This window comes from Canis aureus, chromosome 32, assembly GCF_053574225.1.
Source record: "Canis aureus isolate CA01 chromosome 32, VMU_Caureus_v.1.0, whole genome shotgun sequence".
Taxonomy (NCBI): domain Eukaryota; kingdom Metazoa; phylum Chordata; class Mammalia; order Carnivora; family Canidae; genus Canis; species Canis aureus.
Genome location: NC_135642.1, coordinates 14112064 through 14130356, shown reverse-complemented (window position 1 = coordinate 14130356; position 18293 = coordinate 14112064). Strand labels below are relative to the sequence as shown.

The 18293-nt window shown below is 49.1% G+C and overlaps 1 protein-coding gene across 6 annotated transcripts in view; it reads right to left on the bottom strand.

The window, feature by feature from the left end:
- Positions 1–1748: 1748 nt before the first annotated feature.
- CAPN3 (calpain 3) overlaps positions 1749–18293 on the bottom strand; it is a 55335-nt gene continuing 38790 nt past the window's right edge. The window contains exons 9-24 of one of the 6 annotated variants that reach the window (XM_077880772.1): positions 16126–16203; positions 15179–15339; positions 13677–13846; positions 13334–13345; positions 12447–12655; positions 11629–11665; positions 9615–9632; positions 6506–6619; positions 5475–5552; positions 5042–5099; positions 4883–4947; positions 4326–4394; positions 4147–4225; positions 3646–3762; positions 3303–3361; positions 1749–2225 (exon numbers count right to left, since the gene is read on the bottom strand). In XM_077880772.1, coding sequence (XP_077736898.1) covers positions 2100–2225; positions 3303–3361; positions 3646–3762; positions 4147–4225; positions 4326–4394; positions 4883–4947; positions 5042–5099; positions 5475–5552; positions 6506–6619; positions 9615–9632; positions 11629–11665; positions 12447–12655; positions 13334–13345; positions 13677–13846; positions 15179–15339; positions 16126–16203 — 1450 coding nt within the window. In that variant the 3' untranslated portion in view covers positions 1749–2099. Of the gene's footprint in view, positions 2226–2251; positions 2903–3302; positions 3362–3645; positions 3763–4146; positions 4226–4325; positions 4395–4882; positions 4948–5041; positions 5100–5474; positions 5553–6505; positions 6620–9614; positions 9633–11628; positions 11666–12446; positions 12656–13333; positions 13346–13676; positions 13847–15178; positions 15340–16125; positions 16204–18293 lie in introns of those variants that run through there. The other 5 variants (XM_077880773.1, XM_077880774.1, XM_077880775.1 and 2 more) reach the window with 5 other exon arrangements.

The window sequence follows — 18293 nt, the reverse complement described above, 5'->3', positions numbered from 1 at the left end:
ACAAAACAGTATGGTGGCACAAAAACAGGCACACAGATCAATGGAACAGAATGGAGAGTCTAAAAATAAACCCACACCTATATGGACAATTAATTTCTAACAAACTGAGAACATACAATAAGAAAGGACAGTCTCTTAAATACATGGTGTTGGGAAAACTGATCAGCCACATGCAAAAGAATGAAACTAGACACTATCTTTTACCATACACCAATATTAACTCAAAATGGATTAAAGACTTGAATGTGAGACCTGAAACCATAAAGTTCCTAGAAGAAAATGTAGGTGGTAAGCTCCATGACATTAGCATTAGTTTGTTTTTAACATTTTATTCATTTTTTCATGAGAGACACAGAGAGAGAGAGAGGCAGAGACACAGGCAGAGGGAGAAGCAGGCTCCATGCAGGGAGCCCGATGTGGGACTCGATCCTGGGAGGATCAGGATCATGCCCTGGGCCGAAGGCAGGCACCAAACCACTGAGCCACCCTGGGGATCCCCTGTTTTGTTTTGTTTTGTTTTGATGATTTTTATTTATTCAACAGAGCACAAGCAGGGGGAACAGCAAGGAAAGGGAGAAGCAGGCTTCCCAACAAGCAGGGAGCCTGATGTGGAGCTTGATCCCAGGACCCTGGGATCATGACCTGAACCGAAGCAGATCTTCAACCAACTGAGCCACTCAGGCACCTCTTAGCATAGTTTTTGTGATCAGATTCCAAAGGCAACAGAAACAAAAGCAAAAATAAATAGGTGGGGCTAGATAAGCTAAAAGGTTTCTGCACAGTAAAGGAAACCATCATTAAAATGAAAAGGCAACCTACTACCTGGGAGAACATAATTGGAAATAATACATCTGATAGGGGGTTCATATATAAAATATATGAAGAACTTACACAACAACAAAACCATTTAAAAATGGAGAGAAATAGATATTTCTCCAAAGAAGACCTTCAGATGGCCAAAAGGTACATGAAGATACTCAACATCATTAATTATTAGGGAAATGTAAACGAAAACCACAATGAGTTATCATCTCACAACTGTCAGAATGGCTATTATCAAAAAGATAAGTAACAAGTGTTGGTGAGGAAGTGGAGGAAAGGGAACCCATGGTAGATTGGTAGATTATAAGTTGGTGCAGCCACTATGGAGAACAGTATGGAGATTGCTCAAAAAATTAAGAATAGACCATGTGATCCAGCTATTGAACTACAGAGTATTTATTTGAAGAATACCAAAACACTAATTTGAAAAGATATATATACCCCTATGTTCACTGCAGCATTATTTACAATAACCAAAATACGGGAACAACCTAGATGTCCATCAGTGGATGCGTGAATAAAGAAGCTATAGCAGGGATCCCTGGGTGGCGCAGCGGTTTGGCGCCTGCCTTTGGCCCGGGGCGCGGTCCTGGAGACCCGGGATCGGGTCCCACATCGGGCTCCCGGTGCATGGAGCCTGCTTCTCCCTCTGCCTGTGTCTCTGCCTCTCTCTCTCTCTGTGACTATCATGAATAAATAAATAAAAAATCTTTAAAAAAAAAAAAAAAAAAAGAAGCTATAGCATATGTGTATGGCATACTACTGAACCATAAAAACATAACGAAATCTTGCTATTGGCAATAGCAAAGCTGGACCTTGAGAGTATTAAGCTAAATGAAGTAAGTCAGAGGAAAAAGACACAAATACTGTATGGTTTTGCTCATATGTGCAATCTAAAAAAAAAAAAAACACAAAAAGATACAGAAAACAGATCAGTGTTTGTTTACCAGAGAGGAAGGGGTTTGGGGTTGGTGGGGGAGTGAGGTGGGTGATAGGCATGAAAGGGGGTCCATGGTAGGGTTATGGATAGTAAGTAGACTTTTGGGTGATTGCTTTATAGTGTATACAGATGTCAGATTAGTGTTATAGTTCTGATACTCCTAAAAAACAAACTACATCTACATCTCTGTTCTATTACACTCAGGTAACTGGCCCCTCCGGGGTGACTCATTTATTCTTTATATTCTATACACCAATAACTATTCCCCTTCCTTTCCTTGTTGATCTTGGAGAGTATTGGAGTGATTCCTAAGTTCAGGAAATAGCAATAGGCATGATTAACACAGGGTCCAGGTTTTGTTTGTGCATGTATACGTGTCTTCCATTGTATTCTGAAACTCAGGCTCTCTGCATGGCAGTTGAGTATAAGATAGGAAGCTACTCAGTCCTGCTCTGGTTGATATCTAAATGGGAGAAAACAAAACACAACTGAACCAGCCATACACATGCCTTTATTTAGATCAACTCTTTTTCAGAATGCAGCCAAACTTATGAGTCAGACAGCCCAAAGTATCCAGCCCTCTTCCACTGAGCTAGTTTATCCCGGAGCAGGCCCATCCTGAAACAATGAGACAGAACCAAGTGCTAGTTTGGTCACTGTCCCGGGGTGGGAGAACACGAAGGCGATGTAGGACTCCAGCACAGGAAGTGCTGAGTGCCATTGGCAAATGCCTCTGTGAACAGCCTAGAGCAAGCTAAGGAGAGCTGAGGCCACTCAGATTCTGAGCAGACCTCTCAGCTGCGCTACAACTAGCTGGGCAGACAGACAGACATTTGCCTCCGTGTGGCAAAGGGACAAAACTGTTCTCCCTCATTGCTTAACTGAAGGGTCAGTGTGGGTGTGACAGGTGGACAGATGCCCTGAGGCCAAGTGGGGAGTGAAGTAGAGGAGGAACAAGACCGATGAGACGATGAGACGCCTGGAGGCTGGCTGGGGGGGTGGGGGGCGGTGGCAGTGCAGCTACTATGTCCTTTGAGGTAATTGGCTCTAGCTATATTGGATGAAACTGAAATCCTGAGTGATCTGTATGGCCTTGGATGAGGCCAGCTTGGTTCAGGCATACATGGTGAGCTGCAGCCACTGAAAGAGGAAGTCCCGAGATCAGAATGCAACCAAGAAAAGAGAGCCCAACCCGAAGGGTCTGATGGGGTAAAGGTAAAGGCACAGCCCCAGCATGCCAGACACTGTGAAGACTTTCTAAGAAGCAGTAGGTTAGGGCATGCTTCCCCAATTTCTACTAGGAAGTGTGTTTTCCAGCATAAAAGCTTCTTAGGCTCTGAGTCCCCTTTGGAGCCTTCCCCCGGTACACAGTCCTTATGAGCCACATTCCCTGCTGAGCGTGTCTATGTTCCTTTCCTCTCCCATCCTTCCACCAGCATTTGGAAGTGAGGAGCACACAGTGCCTCCAGTCTGCCTCATTGACTCCTCCGCCCTGAATGTTAAGGTGCAGAGTGAATATACTGCTTCTATTAGGCTTTACCTCTAGAACGTTGAGCTTGATGATACCGTCTCCATCCTTGTCAAAGGCATTAAAAGCTCCTGTGTGGAAGAACGCACAGGCCAGAGGCCAGTTACAGGCTCACTTCCCCTCCAGTATCGGAACTCCTCTCTAAAGGACCGCGTGCGAAGTGCGGTCCTTCAGCGCAAAAATGTGCCAGGCAGAGTCTCGACAAGCACCCTCCCTTTACCAGCCCATTCCAAGCCCAAAGGGCCTTTGTCTTTGCTTAGCTTGGATAGGGTAGACTGGGAGATAGGCTGAGATTCGTACCGCTGAGGCTGCCAGGCCCCAGAGCATGGAAGGGTAGCCCCCCACCCCCACTTACTGAACATGCCCTCCAGCCTGACGAAGCAGCAGATGAAGCTGTCGAAGTCGATGTTCATGTGCTTGTCTGCATACCTCATGGTAATGATGTCATAGAGCTGGCTGTTGAGGTGGAACCCTGTGGAGGGCAACATGGGGGAGGAGGAAGTACTGAGTCCTTAGGCCTGCATTCTATTTTTTTTAAAGATTTTATTTACTTATGAGAGACACAGAGAGAGAGGCAGAGACACAGGCAGAGGGAGAAGCAGGCTCCCTGCAGGGAGCCCGATGCAGGACTCGATCCCAGGACCTAGGGATCATGCCTCCTGAACCAAAGGCAGATGCTCAACCACTGAGCCACCCAGGCATCCCAGGCCTGCATTCTATTTTCCTGCTTCTCAGCCACTCTGTGGCCTGGGGGGAAAGGAGAAACACTCTCTCCTTCCTTTGTCTCCCCACCCTCCAGTTGCTGCTTCCACCAGCCCTTGTCCATGTCCCCACCACCCACTTTCTTCCCCAGCACCTGCGTCATTGACTGCATTTCGCATCTCATAGCTGTTGATGGTACCAGATTGGTCTGTGTCATAGTGTTTGAAAATTTTCTGGCAATAAAAAAATTTGAGGACAGAGGTCATGCAGTAAATCCCTGAACTAAGTCTCCCCCGCCGCCCCCTTCACTCCCATGTTTCATTCTCTTCTCACCTGCCAGGCTTTAATCTTCTTCCAGAGGTGATGAAACTCTTGCAAGTTCAGCCTCCCAGAGCCGTCTGTCTGGAGGAAGGAGGTCAGGGCTACAGGGCATGCATAGTGAAATCCCCCTGGACTAGGAGGAGAGGGTTCTAGGCGACTACAGGGAAGGTCACCACACAGGAAGGCTCTGCCCCAGACAGCCTCCCCAACCACCCTGTCCTGATATTTAACTCTCCCCTCCACGCCTCCACAGTCAAAGTTCGTGTCTGCTCTAAAACCCAAGGAGCCTGTCTCCTAAGGACTATTTTGGCTTGGGCAGGGCCCTAAGCAGAATCCCAGGCCAGAGGTGAGGGCAGAGGTTAGGGGCTGGTTACAACCTAATGTCCTGCCCAATTAGGCCTTCTCCAAAAGCCCTCTTCAGACCAGTGGCTTAGGACCTCAAGTCCTCCCTTAGGCACAAATTTGGGCTCCTCTTTCTGACTGGGCACCCCTCATTGCCTTGGCCCCCATGGGCTGCACAGGGATGGATGACAGAGAAACATGGTGGGGAAGGGTGGCGGGAAGGATACATCCAAGAGAGCAATCATGCTACGGCAGGACTCCAGCGTGAACCCTTGTGTCTTCAGGTCCTTATCTGGGAGGTATGGAGAAGAGTGAGGAGCTTCCTTCAGATAATTGGACACCCACTCATGCCTGCCCATCCTCCACATACAGTTTGAGCCACTTACTTTTATTCACAACCATGTTAAGGATATTCTTGAGCTCGTCTGCACAGACCTCCATATCCTGAGGTGGAAAGGAATAGAGAACAACAGTTCAAGAAGGCAGCACCCGATGGAGCAGAGGGGTTGCAAAACGAATCCCAACCGTCCATGTTGGTAAAGTCTGTCATTGCTATTCCGTCCTGGGAAGCCGGGGCTTTTCCAAGGGAGACACAGTGCCCTCAGTGTCCAGACTGCAGTGGGCAGCTCAGAGCAAAGAGACCTCTGAGCCCCTCAAGTGGATGTTGGCCTACAACCCAAGGCCCTGATTGGGGGATTCCCGAGCTACACATCCATGCTGCTTCCACCAAAAGCTAAATGACCCCTACTGAACAATAATGAAATAACTGGTCATTTGAGCAGTTAATCAAGGAGAGGAGTCAGGGTTGGTGGTACTCACGTCGCCTGCTATCTGCCTAAAAATGTTCCGGAATTGCAGCTGCTCCTCACTCTCTTGGTCAGTATTGCCAGGCCGTGGCTGTGGAAGCACAAAAGAAAACTGGTTCACAGCAATCAGGGAGATGGGCAGACCCCATCCTTCAGGGCCGAAGGAGCCAAAGGGCCTAAAACAGCCCTAGGTGGCAGCAGGAGCTGGGGGCAGGACAAAAGCTTTTCTTTCTTAGTTGAGCCCAGTGAGCCAGAGTGAGAGCCTTCTGGACCACAGTGACCCCCAGTGACATCCTAGCCAGAGGAGTTACATTAGCCATGCAGACATGGACACAGTCCCCTTGGCCCTTTCCCCCACCCCCACCAGCTAGAGCCTTCCCCACTGTTTCGAATGTGACCTCCTCAACCAAATGAGTCCCAGAAGGACAAAGGGGACCAGACCATTCTGATTGCTCCACCCACCCCTGTCAAAAAGACTAAGTCCTCAGAGGACCCCCACTCCACTGCACGGACCCTCCAGCATAGAGAAGATGGCCCTCGATTTGTCTGTGGACTCTAGTCCCTTAGCCTCACCTTCACTAAGCTTTATATGACCTCCTCTGCTCACTTCAATATAATACCCTTCTCTGGGCTCCGCAGGACTCCATTTCTGACGTCCACCCCCCTTTCAGCTACTATCCTTTATCCTCTCATTGGCAAGAGTTTGAGGAGACCAAGAAATAGGAGTTGTTCTGTCTTGGGCTCTCTTAAGCTGATTGTGTCTCAGGCTTTGCCTCCCTTTTCCTTGACTGTCGTGGCTGGGGGCTCCAGGAGGCAGGTTCAGCCTGTCCTTCCCAGGCCTAGGACTGGCTTGGGGTGGCTGCCAACTCCTAAGACACTCACCCAAGCAGCATCCCAAATTTTAGGAGAACTTGATGAGAAGAAAGGTCAGTGGGATAAATCCAAACCTCCGGATGTTAAAGGGATACCCCACCCTACAACCCCTCCAATCCAGAGGATCCCAGGTGTGTGCTAGCCCCCCATTCATGCCACATGCTCAAAAACCTGTGGGGATTTCTCTGGCTTATCAGGGCTTGTTTTGTCTTTGCCCTCCTCTGATTCCTGGTCCACACCCAGTTCCTTGTTGCTGTTTGCTCTGTCCGAAACGAAGATGATGGGCTGGAGAGAAGAGGGAAGTGGGGAAGGAGTAAGAAGGAAGCAGGGATTACAGGCTGAGTGGGCACATGGAGGCAGCCTCCCTCCTGGAGCGGCTTAGTCCAGTGAAGAGGAAGAGAGCAGAGTTAGGAGCTCCTAAACCTCAGGCCGAGCTCTGTCCCTGCCACTAACACGCTGTCTGTGACTTAAGGAAAGACGCTAAGTCTCTCTGAACCTCAGTTCCTTATCTCCTGATGGTAAAAGCTCTGGGGGCTAAAAAAGGCAGTTAGCACATGCGAAAATGCTAAGAATGTTAAAAGCAGTTTTCAAATATATTGTAGGCTTTTTTTTTTCAAATGGAAACACTTCAGATTAAATTTCCCCAGAAGCCCGATGTATATGAAGTCACTGAAAACAAGCTTCTCTGGTCGATGAAGAGGATAGAGCTTTTTTTTTCCTCGGCACAGCCGTGTTACCCAAAGCAGCTGGGGAGGTACCTCCGAGGAAGCTCTATGACTCTGCAGAGGATGGGGTGAAACTGGGACTCTGTTTAGTAGCATGGTCAGTGGGTGAGAGACCAGAACCCCAGGCTGCAGGTCCAGCCTTGCCCTCACATACAAGAAATATCTTCTCTGGCCTCAGGTTACTCATCCATTTATGTGGATGATAAAACCTGCTTAACCTTTCCATAGGGTTCTTGGTGGGGTGGGGGCAGAAGGGGACCCATGAGATGCTGAATATATAACCATACTGCAAAAACATTCTAGATGCTGCACCAATATAAGGGATATTTTCAAGACATGCTCATGCAAGTAAAGAGGACACAAAAAAGAGTAGAGAGCAGCAGCCATGCTATGCCGATTGGAGCTGAAGCCATACGCCCCACAGGGAAAGCCCAAGAGGCTAAGCTGTTGAGGCTTGTGGCTGCAGTGCAGAAAGCAATGGGGCAGTCAGGGTCTCTCAAGGCAGAAAAGCAACTCGACCAGTTTCTGAATCCCCGTCTGCCTGTCCGTGCTATTCATCTAGCTTAGCACAAATGAGTAGACCTATGGCAATAAGCTCCTAGAACTTCGGTTCCTGGCAGGCCCCAAAGGTCCTGGCTTGCTCTGCCTTTCAAGCAAAGGGTCTTGCTCAAGCAGCTGATGCTTGTGGAGATCCTACAGCAAGTGTGGGTCACAGTTGGAGGGAGAATGTATGCCTGTGAACATGGTGTGGCCAGGGGTCACCCCTGCCAAGGTACACATCTCCAGGCCCACATGTGGGTCTGGATAACACAGGCTTGGAGTTAAAGGGGTCTGAACAAGATTGGTGAGGGCAAGATACATGGGTTTAGAGCAGTTTCCCCACTCCTTATCTGTGTGTCCTTCGGCAAGTCTCTTCACTTCCCTGAATATTTGTAAAATATCTATAGAAGGGGAATAATAATAGCACCTACCTTGTAGATACTATTGTAACAGAAAACAATGTATGACTTACCCCTAGCACAGTGCCTAATATGTGGTAGGTGCTTGATCGATGTGATCGATGTCAGCTCTTATCTGCACCAGCATCAATACTTAGAGGACCTCAATGTTAGATCCTTCCAGAAACCACCTTAAACAGTAACACCAAACCTTGTCTGATGGCCTATGGCTGCTACCTCATGGGCTTGGGGATGCCCAAAGTAGTCCTTTCTGGATGGCACTCTGAGTGGTCAAACCAAAATTCTGAAAGGGCTATTCATCATTGTAGACCCTGGTGACCACAGGAAAGTTATGGGGCAAATGGAGCAAGGATGTAGGAAGGAGTACGGATTGCTCAACAACTGTAATCTTGAATTCTAAAACCACACAAAGGGAACAGTGCCCCTCGTCCCAGATGAAAGCTTTGCTCTGTGGCCTCTGAGATGCTCTTAGCACACATGGTCACTTTGCTCTGTGGCCTCTGAGATGCTCTTAGCACGCATGGTCACTTTGAGCAATAGTGTCCTTATAGCACAGTGGTTATAACCAGGACACTTAGGAGGAGATCTTAGAGGCCCTGGTGAATCAGTAGATCATGGCAACCTCCCACGACTCCAAGAAGGAAAGTTGTCCAGGTAGTTCTCATTCCCTCATTAAACCAGTCAAGTTGGTGAGCTCCTCTGGGGCTATGGGGATATGATCCCCTCCCTTTTCCCCAGTGCTACCTGGACACAGCATGCAGAGTCTATCGGGTCCCATGGCTTGGAGGAGCCGGTGTTTGGAATGAAAGGTCACTTGTCTAGAAGGGGATTTGGAACAGGCTTTATCTAGAGCCCTGGCAGTGACTTAGCCTCTCTGGGTATCCTTTTCCACCCCAACCCAGCAAGCTAAGAAAAACAGAGGAGTGGGGAGCGGGCAAGGAAAAGAGAAGCGAGGGAAGGAGCAGTCCTGTCTACAGAACAGGCAGCTGGCATCTCAAGACCCTCTCCATGGAAACCCTCACACACCTATCTCACCATGCCCTGAGAAACAACCAGTTGCCACTCCCCCCCAAGAATCAAGCCTTGTTTAGCAGAGCCAAAACTGCTCTGCGAAAGAAGGGGTGCTCCTTATGGATTTTGCAAGAGGCCCATTTTCACTGGTTGGCCATCCTCTCCCTCCTTCGTTGGAGAAGTGGGTTTGGTGGTTCAGAGCAGATTCTGGGGCCAGACTGCCTGGCTCCAAGTGTTGGCTCTGCCAATTACTGGCTCTGTGGCCTTGGGGAAGTGAGTTAATCTGTACCTTTTCTTCCTCTGAAAGTGGGGGTAATAACAGTACCAATCTCACAGGGTCGTCGTGAGGATTGAGTATATCCATGGAAAGCACCTGGAAGAGTGCCTGGTACATAGCCTTCACTTGGCCAGGGTTAGCCAACATTGATCCACACCCATAGCTGCAATGGGGGTCCGGAAGGTGGGGCAGGATGGGGGGCAGTGAGGGAAGAGGCAAGTGTGGTACACATGCTGTCACACATACCCACATACACACACACGCACAAACACACTCTGCTGTCTACCCACTCACCCGGTTACACCCACCTTGGCTTTTTTCTTTTTCTGCATAAGGAAAGGAAACAATAAATGCAGAATAAGTGAAAATCAAGTTTTCAGAAAACTCAGTGGCTTTTGGCTTCCTGTGACTTGGTATAGTTCTGGGGTCCAGAAATCTGGGCCACATAGAGCCAAAAGTAGTCTGGAGGGTGAAGAGAGGTGAGAATTCTCTAGGCCTGGAGACCGGTGGCTGCTCTGTTTTTACACTCATATCCTGGACACAGTCAAGGAAAGGGACCTTCTGGCTCACGTTTTGTATTTTTAAATGAACTTAGTTACTAAAACACAAAAAAAGTGGCTTACCTAAACTAGCCTGAAAATGATTTTTGTCTGACCTACAGAGTTTTGGGTTTTATTTGTGTGTGTGTGTGTGTGTGTGTGTGTGTGTTCCTTTTTAAAGCAAATATTTAACATAGGTAGAGACTTAATATGGAAATCTAGGTTTAGGGATTTAAAAAATAAATAAAACTAGAAGGTCTGTCAGGCTGCATGGGCCTGCGACCCCCTGTGGCAAAAATCTGGGGAGCTGAGAGCAGCTGTCGCCTGTGCCCTCCAGATGCCACAGTCACCACCACTCAGTATAGTCCATCTTATACTGAAGCTAAGTGTCAGTTGAGAATGGCAGGCAAATATGCCCGTGTAGGGCATCAAAACCCCTGCACCTGCCAGCCCTATTTAGGTGGCACACCAGCTCCCATAAGCTTCTGAATTTGAAATTCCTGATAAATATACTACCCTGATGACTAATGTTTAAAAGATAAGAACAGGGCTGCCTGGGTGGCTCAGCGAGTTAAGCATCTGCCTTTGGCTCGGGTCATGATCTCAGGGTCCTGGGATCGAGCCCCACTCTCCGGTTCCAAGTTCAGCAGACCATCTGCTTGTCCCTCTTTCCTCTCCATCTGCCCCTGCCCCTGCTTGTGCTCTCTCAAATAAAATCTTTAAAAAACATAAAATAAAAGATAAGAATAGAACCAAATGCACTTAATACCAAAACCAATGTCCTGTGATAATTCAGAAAGCACTTGGTCAGGGTCAGGATTAGAACCCGTGAGTGTGACTACCCAGAAGACAGTTCAATGGGGCATTTGCTATCCTCTTATTGACCCAAGTCACGCGGAGCACAAAGAACTGCTTACAAATCAGAGCTCAAAGGCCCAAGGCAGTCACAAGCCTCCTCAATATAAAGACACACCGCATATGCCAACTCTGTGCTTGTAACTCTGGATCCACATACGTGGGAACAGGTCTCAGCATGGCGACTGGGGAAAGAGCCCGAGTCTGGGCTCCAAGAATCTGGATGTCAGTTCCAGCCCTGCCACTTATGAGTTCTGTGAACTCAAAGGAGACACTTAATCCCCCTGAGCCTCTACTTCCTTGCTTGAATGCCACGGGCAATAATAACTTTATTACATCACAGAAACCTTGCAAGGATCAGGTGAGGTAAGGCATGTGAGAAGTACCTTGTAAGATATAAAGCACATAAATAATGGCCACCATTTGAGAGTCCATGTCGTGCCAGACACTTCACATACATGATCTCATTGATTCAAACTTCACAAAAGCCTGGCGAGGCCCATAATATTATCCCCATTTTACAGAGTAGGAAACTGAGGGGTTATGCAACTTGTCCAAATCACCCAGCTGGTAGGTAGAGGAGGGAGGTTTTGACACTGACTCCAGAGCTGGTGTGTATTTTCCATAGCTGAGCCTGGCCCTCATAATCCAAGTTTCTCTTGCTGTCCCCTCCCCTCTAGCTGTTCAAATAGCTTCTCCCCTCTGTGCTTCCTTGCCCCTGTGGATACATGGAGGGGACATGTGGCCCCAGTGCCAGGAGGCCTGTTATTCCAGTCCTGATGAACAGAGATTGCAGGAACGTGGAAGTCTGCTCATCCCAGAGCAGTCACCCTATACCCACTCTCCCCTCCACCACCCTTCTGTCCCCTGCCTAGATCAGGGAAGGTGACCCCTGGACCTTTTCACATATAAGAACCAAACCACTCACCACTGGCCGATCCACAGAGATTGTATTTTCAACTTCCCTGTGAGAAACACAAACATGAGGGGGGTGGGTCTCAGTGTCACCAGGAGCAAGCAGGAAGCACAGAGCGGATCTGCTCAGGTCACACAGCTTCTCAGAACTGAGTCCAGACGGAGCTCAAAGGAACCCCAGGAACTAATATCTCCTACCACAGAACCCGCCCATGTGGGCAGCATCCCCAGCAGCCAAGGACACACACATGGGTTCTTGTTGGCTTTGCCCAGAGCTCCCCAAAGTCAGACCCATGCACCTTGTGTTTCTTTCAGGGACAGAGTTCAGAGTAGTTGGGCTTCTGAACTCATCTACAGTAACCAAAAATGCAGAATATGGCCTTGCTGGCTTCCCTGGCCACGTTACCTAAAAGTTCTATCACCCCCCCAATACTTCCTATCCCTGTTCCCTATTTTCTTTCTTCCTTTCTTCTTATCACTTATCACCCTCTAACATACATATGTGTATTTTTCCTCCATGTATCCTTGTCTCACGCCTGAATGATAAGCTCCATGAGGGCAGGGATTTCTGTTTATTTCACTGCCCTGTCCTCAGTGCCTAGAAGAGCACCTGGAACATAGTAGGTGCTCAATAAATATCTGTGGGATGACAGACTGTCTAAATGAATGGAGGAGATGTGGCCAGTGGCTCAGGAGCAGAGGAAGAGGGGCAGCTGGTCAGCATATCCTAGGACTCCTGGAGGGGACTGGTCCAGCTACCTCATGTCTCCAATCTCTGGGATGGGCCGCAAGGGCTTTTAGGGACAAGTGGGGAAAGTGGGGCTGACTCACTCAGAGAGGTTCCTCTTTTCAGAGAAGACCCGGAGGATGAATTCTCCCTCCTGGTGGGGCTCATAGGTGGAGGGCACAATGACATACTCGCTGGGAGGCAGGCGGAAGCGCTCAGACACCTCTCGCATGTTGATGTAGGTTTTGCTCCTGGCCTTGGAGGCGTTGTACAGGAAGAAGTCCTTCTGCAGATGCTGCTTGTTTCCATGCATCTGAGGGAGAGAAGGGCCAAGGGACTGAGCTCCCTGACAAGGATGTCCCGTCCTGCTCACAACAGCCCCTCCAGGGGTCTCCTCCCGAATCCCTGGCCACCCAGTTCACAGTCATGACCTACCTACTTCCGAGTCCCAAGGCCTCAAATAGCTCAATATCCCTGGAGCTCCCGACCCCATTTCCTTCTCCTTTTCTGTTGTGATTCAAAAGTGAAGGTCAAGTCTATCATTCCCCCACTTACCAGAACTGCTGCTGGTCAGCTCCAAATCACCTCCAGGTTGGGGAAGAACCCCAAGGAGGCAGGAGGGGCCTTGGCTGGAGTTTGAGGGAGGTGATTCCTCCAGTCACCCTCAGAATGTGTGTGTGAGTGTGTAAATTGTGAGTGCAAGAGCATATGAATCTGAGTAAGTGTGTGAGCAGAAGTGAATAGGAATTCATGAGAGCATGTGTGTGACCATCTCTGGTGGGAAGGAGGAAAGGGCACACCGGGACAGTGATAGTCGGGAGGTCATGCAGTACCCTGAGGTACTCTCTGGAGTTTGTGAGACAGGCAAGACCCCTTCCCCCATCACAGTCCTGCCCTCAAACCCCACCAGGAAGCTTCCCGATGTGCCACTGATGGGCACAGGACCCCTGGGCAATGCTGCACACACTGCTGGCCGCTGCCACTTCTATACCTCTTTGGGAACCTTGAAGAGAAACAGAAAACAAAGATGCTCAGATCCTGTGGATTTCACATCTGAACCGAGATGAAAAACTTGCAGGAAGGGAATGCTAGCAACTGTGGGGTGAATGCAGAAGTCTGATTTCCCATCTACCTATCTGGCCAGCCCCAGCCCCACTCCACCTCCCCCATCCTGGTTTTTTCCTACTTGTTAAAAATATCTAAGAGATTCTGCCTCAAGTGGACCTGATACCAGGAGTTCTGGGGGTCACTGAGTATTGGGGAAGCCCTCCGAGACCCTCCCCGCTGAGGAATGTGGGTGTTTCTTGGGCTGACAACCATTAGGAACTGCACACCTCGTAGATGGCAAAGCCAATGGTGAAGAGGTTGGCCCCCAGCTTGCGGTCCTTCCGCCGGTTCTTCTGCATTAGGGCCACCAGGAAGCTGCAGATCACCTCGGAGTCGTCAGGGTCGTCGTCCTCCTCCAGGAGTTTCAGGCGATACTGTGGGTTGGTCCAGAAAGTGTCTGTGCCCCCCAGGAAGGAAATGTACATTCAGATCTGCCTCTCAGAGAAAGGGCAGGAAGAGAAATAAGACAGAAGCAGCCAATCTATCTCCTGCATCTAGGTGCTCAATAAATACAGAAGGAATGGGATGCCTGGGTGGCTCAGTGTTTAAGCTTCTGCCTTCAGCTCAGGGCGTGATCTCAGGATCCAGGATCGAGTCCCACATCAGGCTCCCAGTGAGGAGCCTGCTTCTCCCTCTGCCTGTTTCTGTGTCTCTCATGAATAAATAAAGAAAACTTAAAAAAAATACAGAAGGAATGATTCAGGCCTTTGTCAAATTATGTGGGGGGAGCAGGGCATAGCCTATACCTTTATACAGACGGAGCCCCACTGCGAGCTGGATGGCTCCTCCTTTCTCTCTGACCTGGGATTCTCATTCTCTGCCGTTGAGTGCCTGGGATTTGCTCTTAGGCCTCTCTCACACCCCACTACTCTGCCCCCCCGAGGCTGTCTTATCCACTTTTTAACCATTCCTGCACACTGATGATGCCTGAGATAAAGATCCCAGCCCTCATTTTCATTTGACTCCCTCCCTCCCTCCTTCTCTTCCTCTCTCCCTTCTACTTTCCTTCCTTCTTTCCTTCCTTCCTTTCTTCTTTCCTTCCTTCCTTCCTTCCTGCCTTCCTTCCTTCCTTCCTTCCTTCCTTCCTTCCTTCCTTCCTTCCTTCCCTCCTTCTTCTCTTCTTTCCATTCTCTCTTCCACAAACATATACTGAGTTCTAATCATACAACCAAGTACCATTCTAATCTGTGCACCCAATTCTCTACGACACAACTTCACTTGGATATTCTACAGGTGCCTCAAACTTCCTATGTCCCAAATTCAACTCCCCTCCCCACAAGCCCATGACCAACTCCACTGAAAAACAACACAGAGTTTTTCCTCCTGTGTCTTATATTGCGACATTGACCCCATCCACTCAGGCCCCCTCAAACTTGAAGTCATTCTTCAGGGACTTCACCCAATATTCTGTCACCTAAATCTGCCCCCTTCCCTCCATCTCCGATGCTCACGACTGGCTCTGGCTTTCATCCTCTCTGGCTCACACCCTTGCAGTCGCTGCTGTTTCCAGTTCCATCCTCAGCATTATGGACACAGTATCATTCTGACACAGTGTCCTGCTTAAAAGTTGTCACCAGCCCCCTACTGCACACTCCTCAGCGTGGCCATTTCCTTCTCGGTAAAATGGGGAGGGTTTCATACGATAAGATACACCTGGAACTTAGCACAGACTCAGTTCCACTCAGAACTTGCTCTGCTTGGACCCTCCCGCACCCTGAACCTCTCCCACCTGGGAAGTTGCGGCAGCCTCCGGCAGAGCAGCCCCTCACCCAGCGGCCCTCGTTCACAGACACCGTCCACGACTGCAGCTTGTCGGACTCCAGGGCATCGGCCGTGAGGTTGCAGATCTCCAGTTTTGTGAAATGGTAGATGAAGTCATCGTAGGACATCCTGAGAGGTTGGAAGAGAGAGACCCATGTGGGAGGATGGGAAAGGTAAGACTCTGGGTCAAGTGGAGCACGATCGGACAGTTCAGGAGAACTTGTGCCTGGCCCCAGAGACGACCTTGTCTCTCCTCTTTAGGGTGAACACTGACAGTTCTTATGTCTCCATACCTAAACTACCATCTCTTCCAGTAATGACTCAAACTTCTGCATCCTTGATGGGAGAGCTTGGCAGAAATTCAATTCTCTGGTGGTACCATGTCCCTCCACATCAGGCCCAGGCACTGTGCTGGGCTCAGCAGAAAGACAGTTTAGGGGAGGACAGACAACTAAGTGAGCAATTTGAGGATGACAAGTCTCACTAATGAATCCCAGTCCTGGGCAAAACAAAGGGATCCTGAAGAAAGTCCCCTTTAAGCTGAGGCTCGAAGGCTGAGTAGAAATTATCTGTCAGAGTGAGGGTGGCATCAGGTGAGCAAGGTAGAGCTGGGCTCAGAAGACGGCTCTGCAAAGGCCAGGGAGCAAATGGCTGGAGCCATATATGCCACGGAGGGGCACAGGTGACACAGACGCCCCACCATGCTGGCCTGGTCCCAGGCTCAGTCATCTCTGTGACCTGGCTGGCTCCTCTCCAAAACCCATCCTTCCTGGGCCTTGCGCTGGAGGAGGAGAACAGGGGCCAGATGTCCTGAGGGCTGGGGTCTGATGGCCTCTTTCCAGGGATTGAGGTTTGAGATTTCAGCTCCCCACCTCATCCCTTATGCTTTGGGGTCCTCCTGGGTTCTGAACTCACCAGAACTCTCCATCTTCAGTGACCTGGTGCTGCAGACGCGCCTTCTCAGCTTTGTCCACAAAGCTCCAGTCCTTCCAACTGGAGAGAAAATGGAGGAATTATGGAAGGAAGAAGGGGAGGCCTGATGTAGGTCGGGACAGGGGAAATATGAAAAAGTTGAAAGAGAAGCCCACCTCCAAGTTGTAGCAAGCACAAAGCATTGAAGTGGAAATCTGATTCGATCCCCTCAGTGTAAAACCCAAGAATGCCTTCCCACCATCCACAGGAGGAAGGCCTTAAGTGGGTTTGGAAGGGCTCAATCCCTCTCTGGCTGATCTTTTTTTTTTATATCGTTCCTCATACTTTAAAGGTTAAGAGTTGAATTCCCTTTAGTTTAGATTTTATTTTTTAAAGTAGGCTTCATGCTTAAATTTACAACTCTGCAATTAAGACCCTAGCAGAGGGCAGCCCCGGTGGCGCAGCAGTTTAGCGCCGCCTGCAGCCCGGGGTGTGATCCTGGAGACCCAGGATTGAGTCCCACATTGGGCTTCCTGCATGGAGCCTGCTTGTGTCTCTGCCTCTCTCTCGCTCTCTCTGAATGAATAAATAAATAAATCTTAAAAAAAAAAAAAAAAAAGACCCTAGCAGAGATGAAGAGTCAGACATCTAACCAACTGAGCCCCCAACTCTGACCCCGGCGGCCCTCCGGATCCCATGAAATAATACCAGTACTAGCTGTGTAGCGTTGGGCATGTCACTTAACCTCTCAGCGTCTGTTTTACCAACTGCAGAAGGAGAATGAGTATCATCATCTATTTATAGGGCTGCAATGAGCAATGAATGAAATAACACATGCAAAACTTTTAGACCAGCGCCTGCCATCTCATAAGTAGCTGTTTGAGTTACTAAGGAAAACACCAAGCATGTAAACATTTCTCTTCTCCTGCCACCCCAGGAAATAGCCTCGCTTTGTGTTTCTAAAGGCTGGCTGGTTTTCCACACTCTCCTCAAGAGGGAGGAAATAAAGTACATTTGGGGTTCAGATACACTGGAGAATAAAGCTAAACTGGATCGTCCCTGGCAAAGTAAGAGATTGAGGAAGGGCTTGGGGTCACAGAATGCTTGAAGGGAAATGGAGGTTCCGGAGAGCAGAAGGAGGGACCCGGTGCGGGGAGGGTGGTCTCCTTGAATGACCCAGAGATGAGCCCCATCAGCAGCCCCTGTGATGGAGGCATTGGCCGGATGTGGGTTAAGGCTGGACACCAAACTATGGTTCTGGAGAACACAGTGAGGGTCCCTGTGGGTGGCCTGGGCCAGCAGACAATCGATGTGCCCCAAGACCTTCCTTGAGCAGACAGCCTGTGTCACGTGCTGCTCTCTTGGGCAACCTTTCCCCACTCTTCCCATCCCACCCAAACTAGGTGACCTTTACAATAGCATTTATCTTCATTATTAGTTATTGTTGTTGTTCTTCTTCCCACTAGGAATTTGAAGTCTACAGGAGCACGGCCTGTGTCTCTCTGTTCATTTTTTTTTTATTTAAATTCAATTAATCAACATCATTAGTGTCAGTTGTAGTTTTCAATAATTTATCAGTTACAACACCCAGTGTTCATTACATCATGTGCTCTCCTTAATGCCCATCACCCAGTTACCCTATCCACCCACCCTCTCCCCTCCAGCAACCCTCAGTTTGTTTCCCAGAATTAAGAGTCTCTCATGGTTTGTCTCCTCCTCTGATTTCTTTCCATTCAGCTTCTGTTCAGTTCTAAGTCCCTAGGTAGTATAGCATGGGGCCTGCCACTTGCTCGGCACAGAGGAAATGAGGATTTGTCTCACCGATGAGGGAAGGAATGAGGTGAATGTCTGCAAGAGGCTGGAAGAAGACTAGAGTCAGCAGATGACTCCAGGCTATCCGAGGAAGCAGCCTGGTCACAGACTATCCTCAGTGACCAGAGGGCCTGCTGTCCAGTAGGTGCTCAGCTCAGTAATACTTGCTAAGTGAAGGGGTAGCTGAAGGAACCAGTAATGATGGTGCCCTCGGTGGAGGTAAGCACAAGAGCTGAAGAGTGCATGCGGCCTCTGAGTCTTACCCCTGAGCTTAAGGGGCCACCCACCACTCAGTGAGGCAATTGGGAATCAGTGACTAGGTGCCCTATAAAGGCTTTGTTAATGTTTTGGAGCCATTA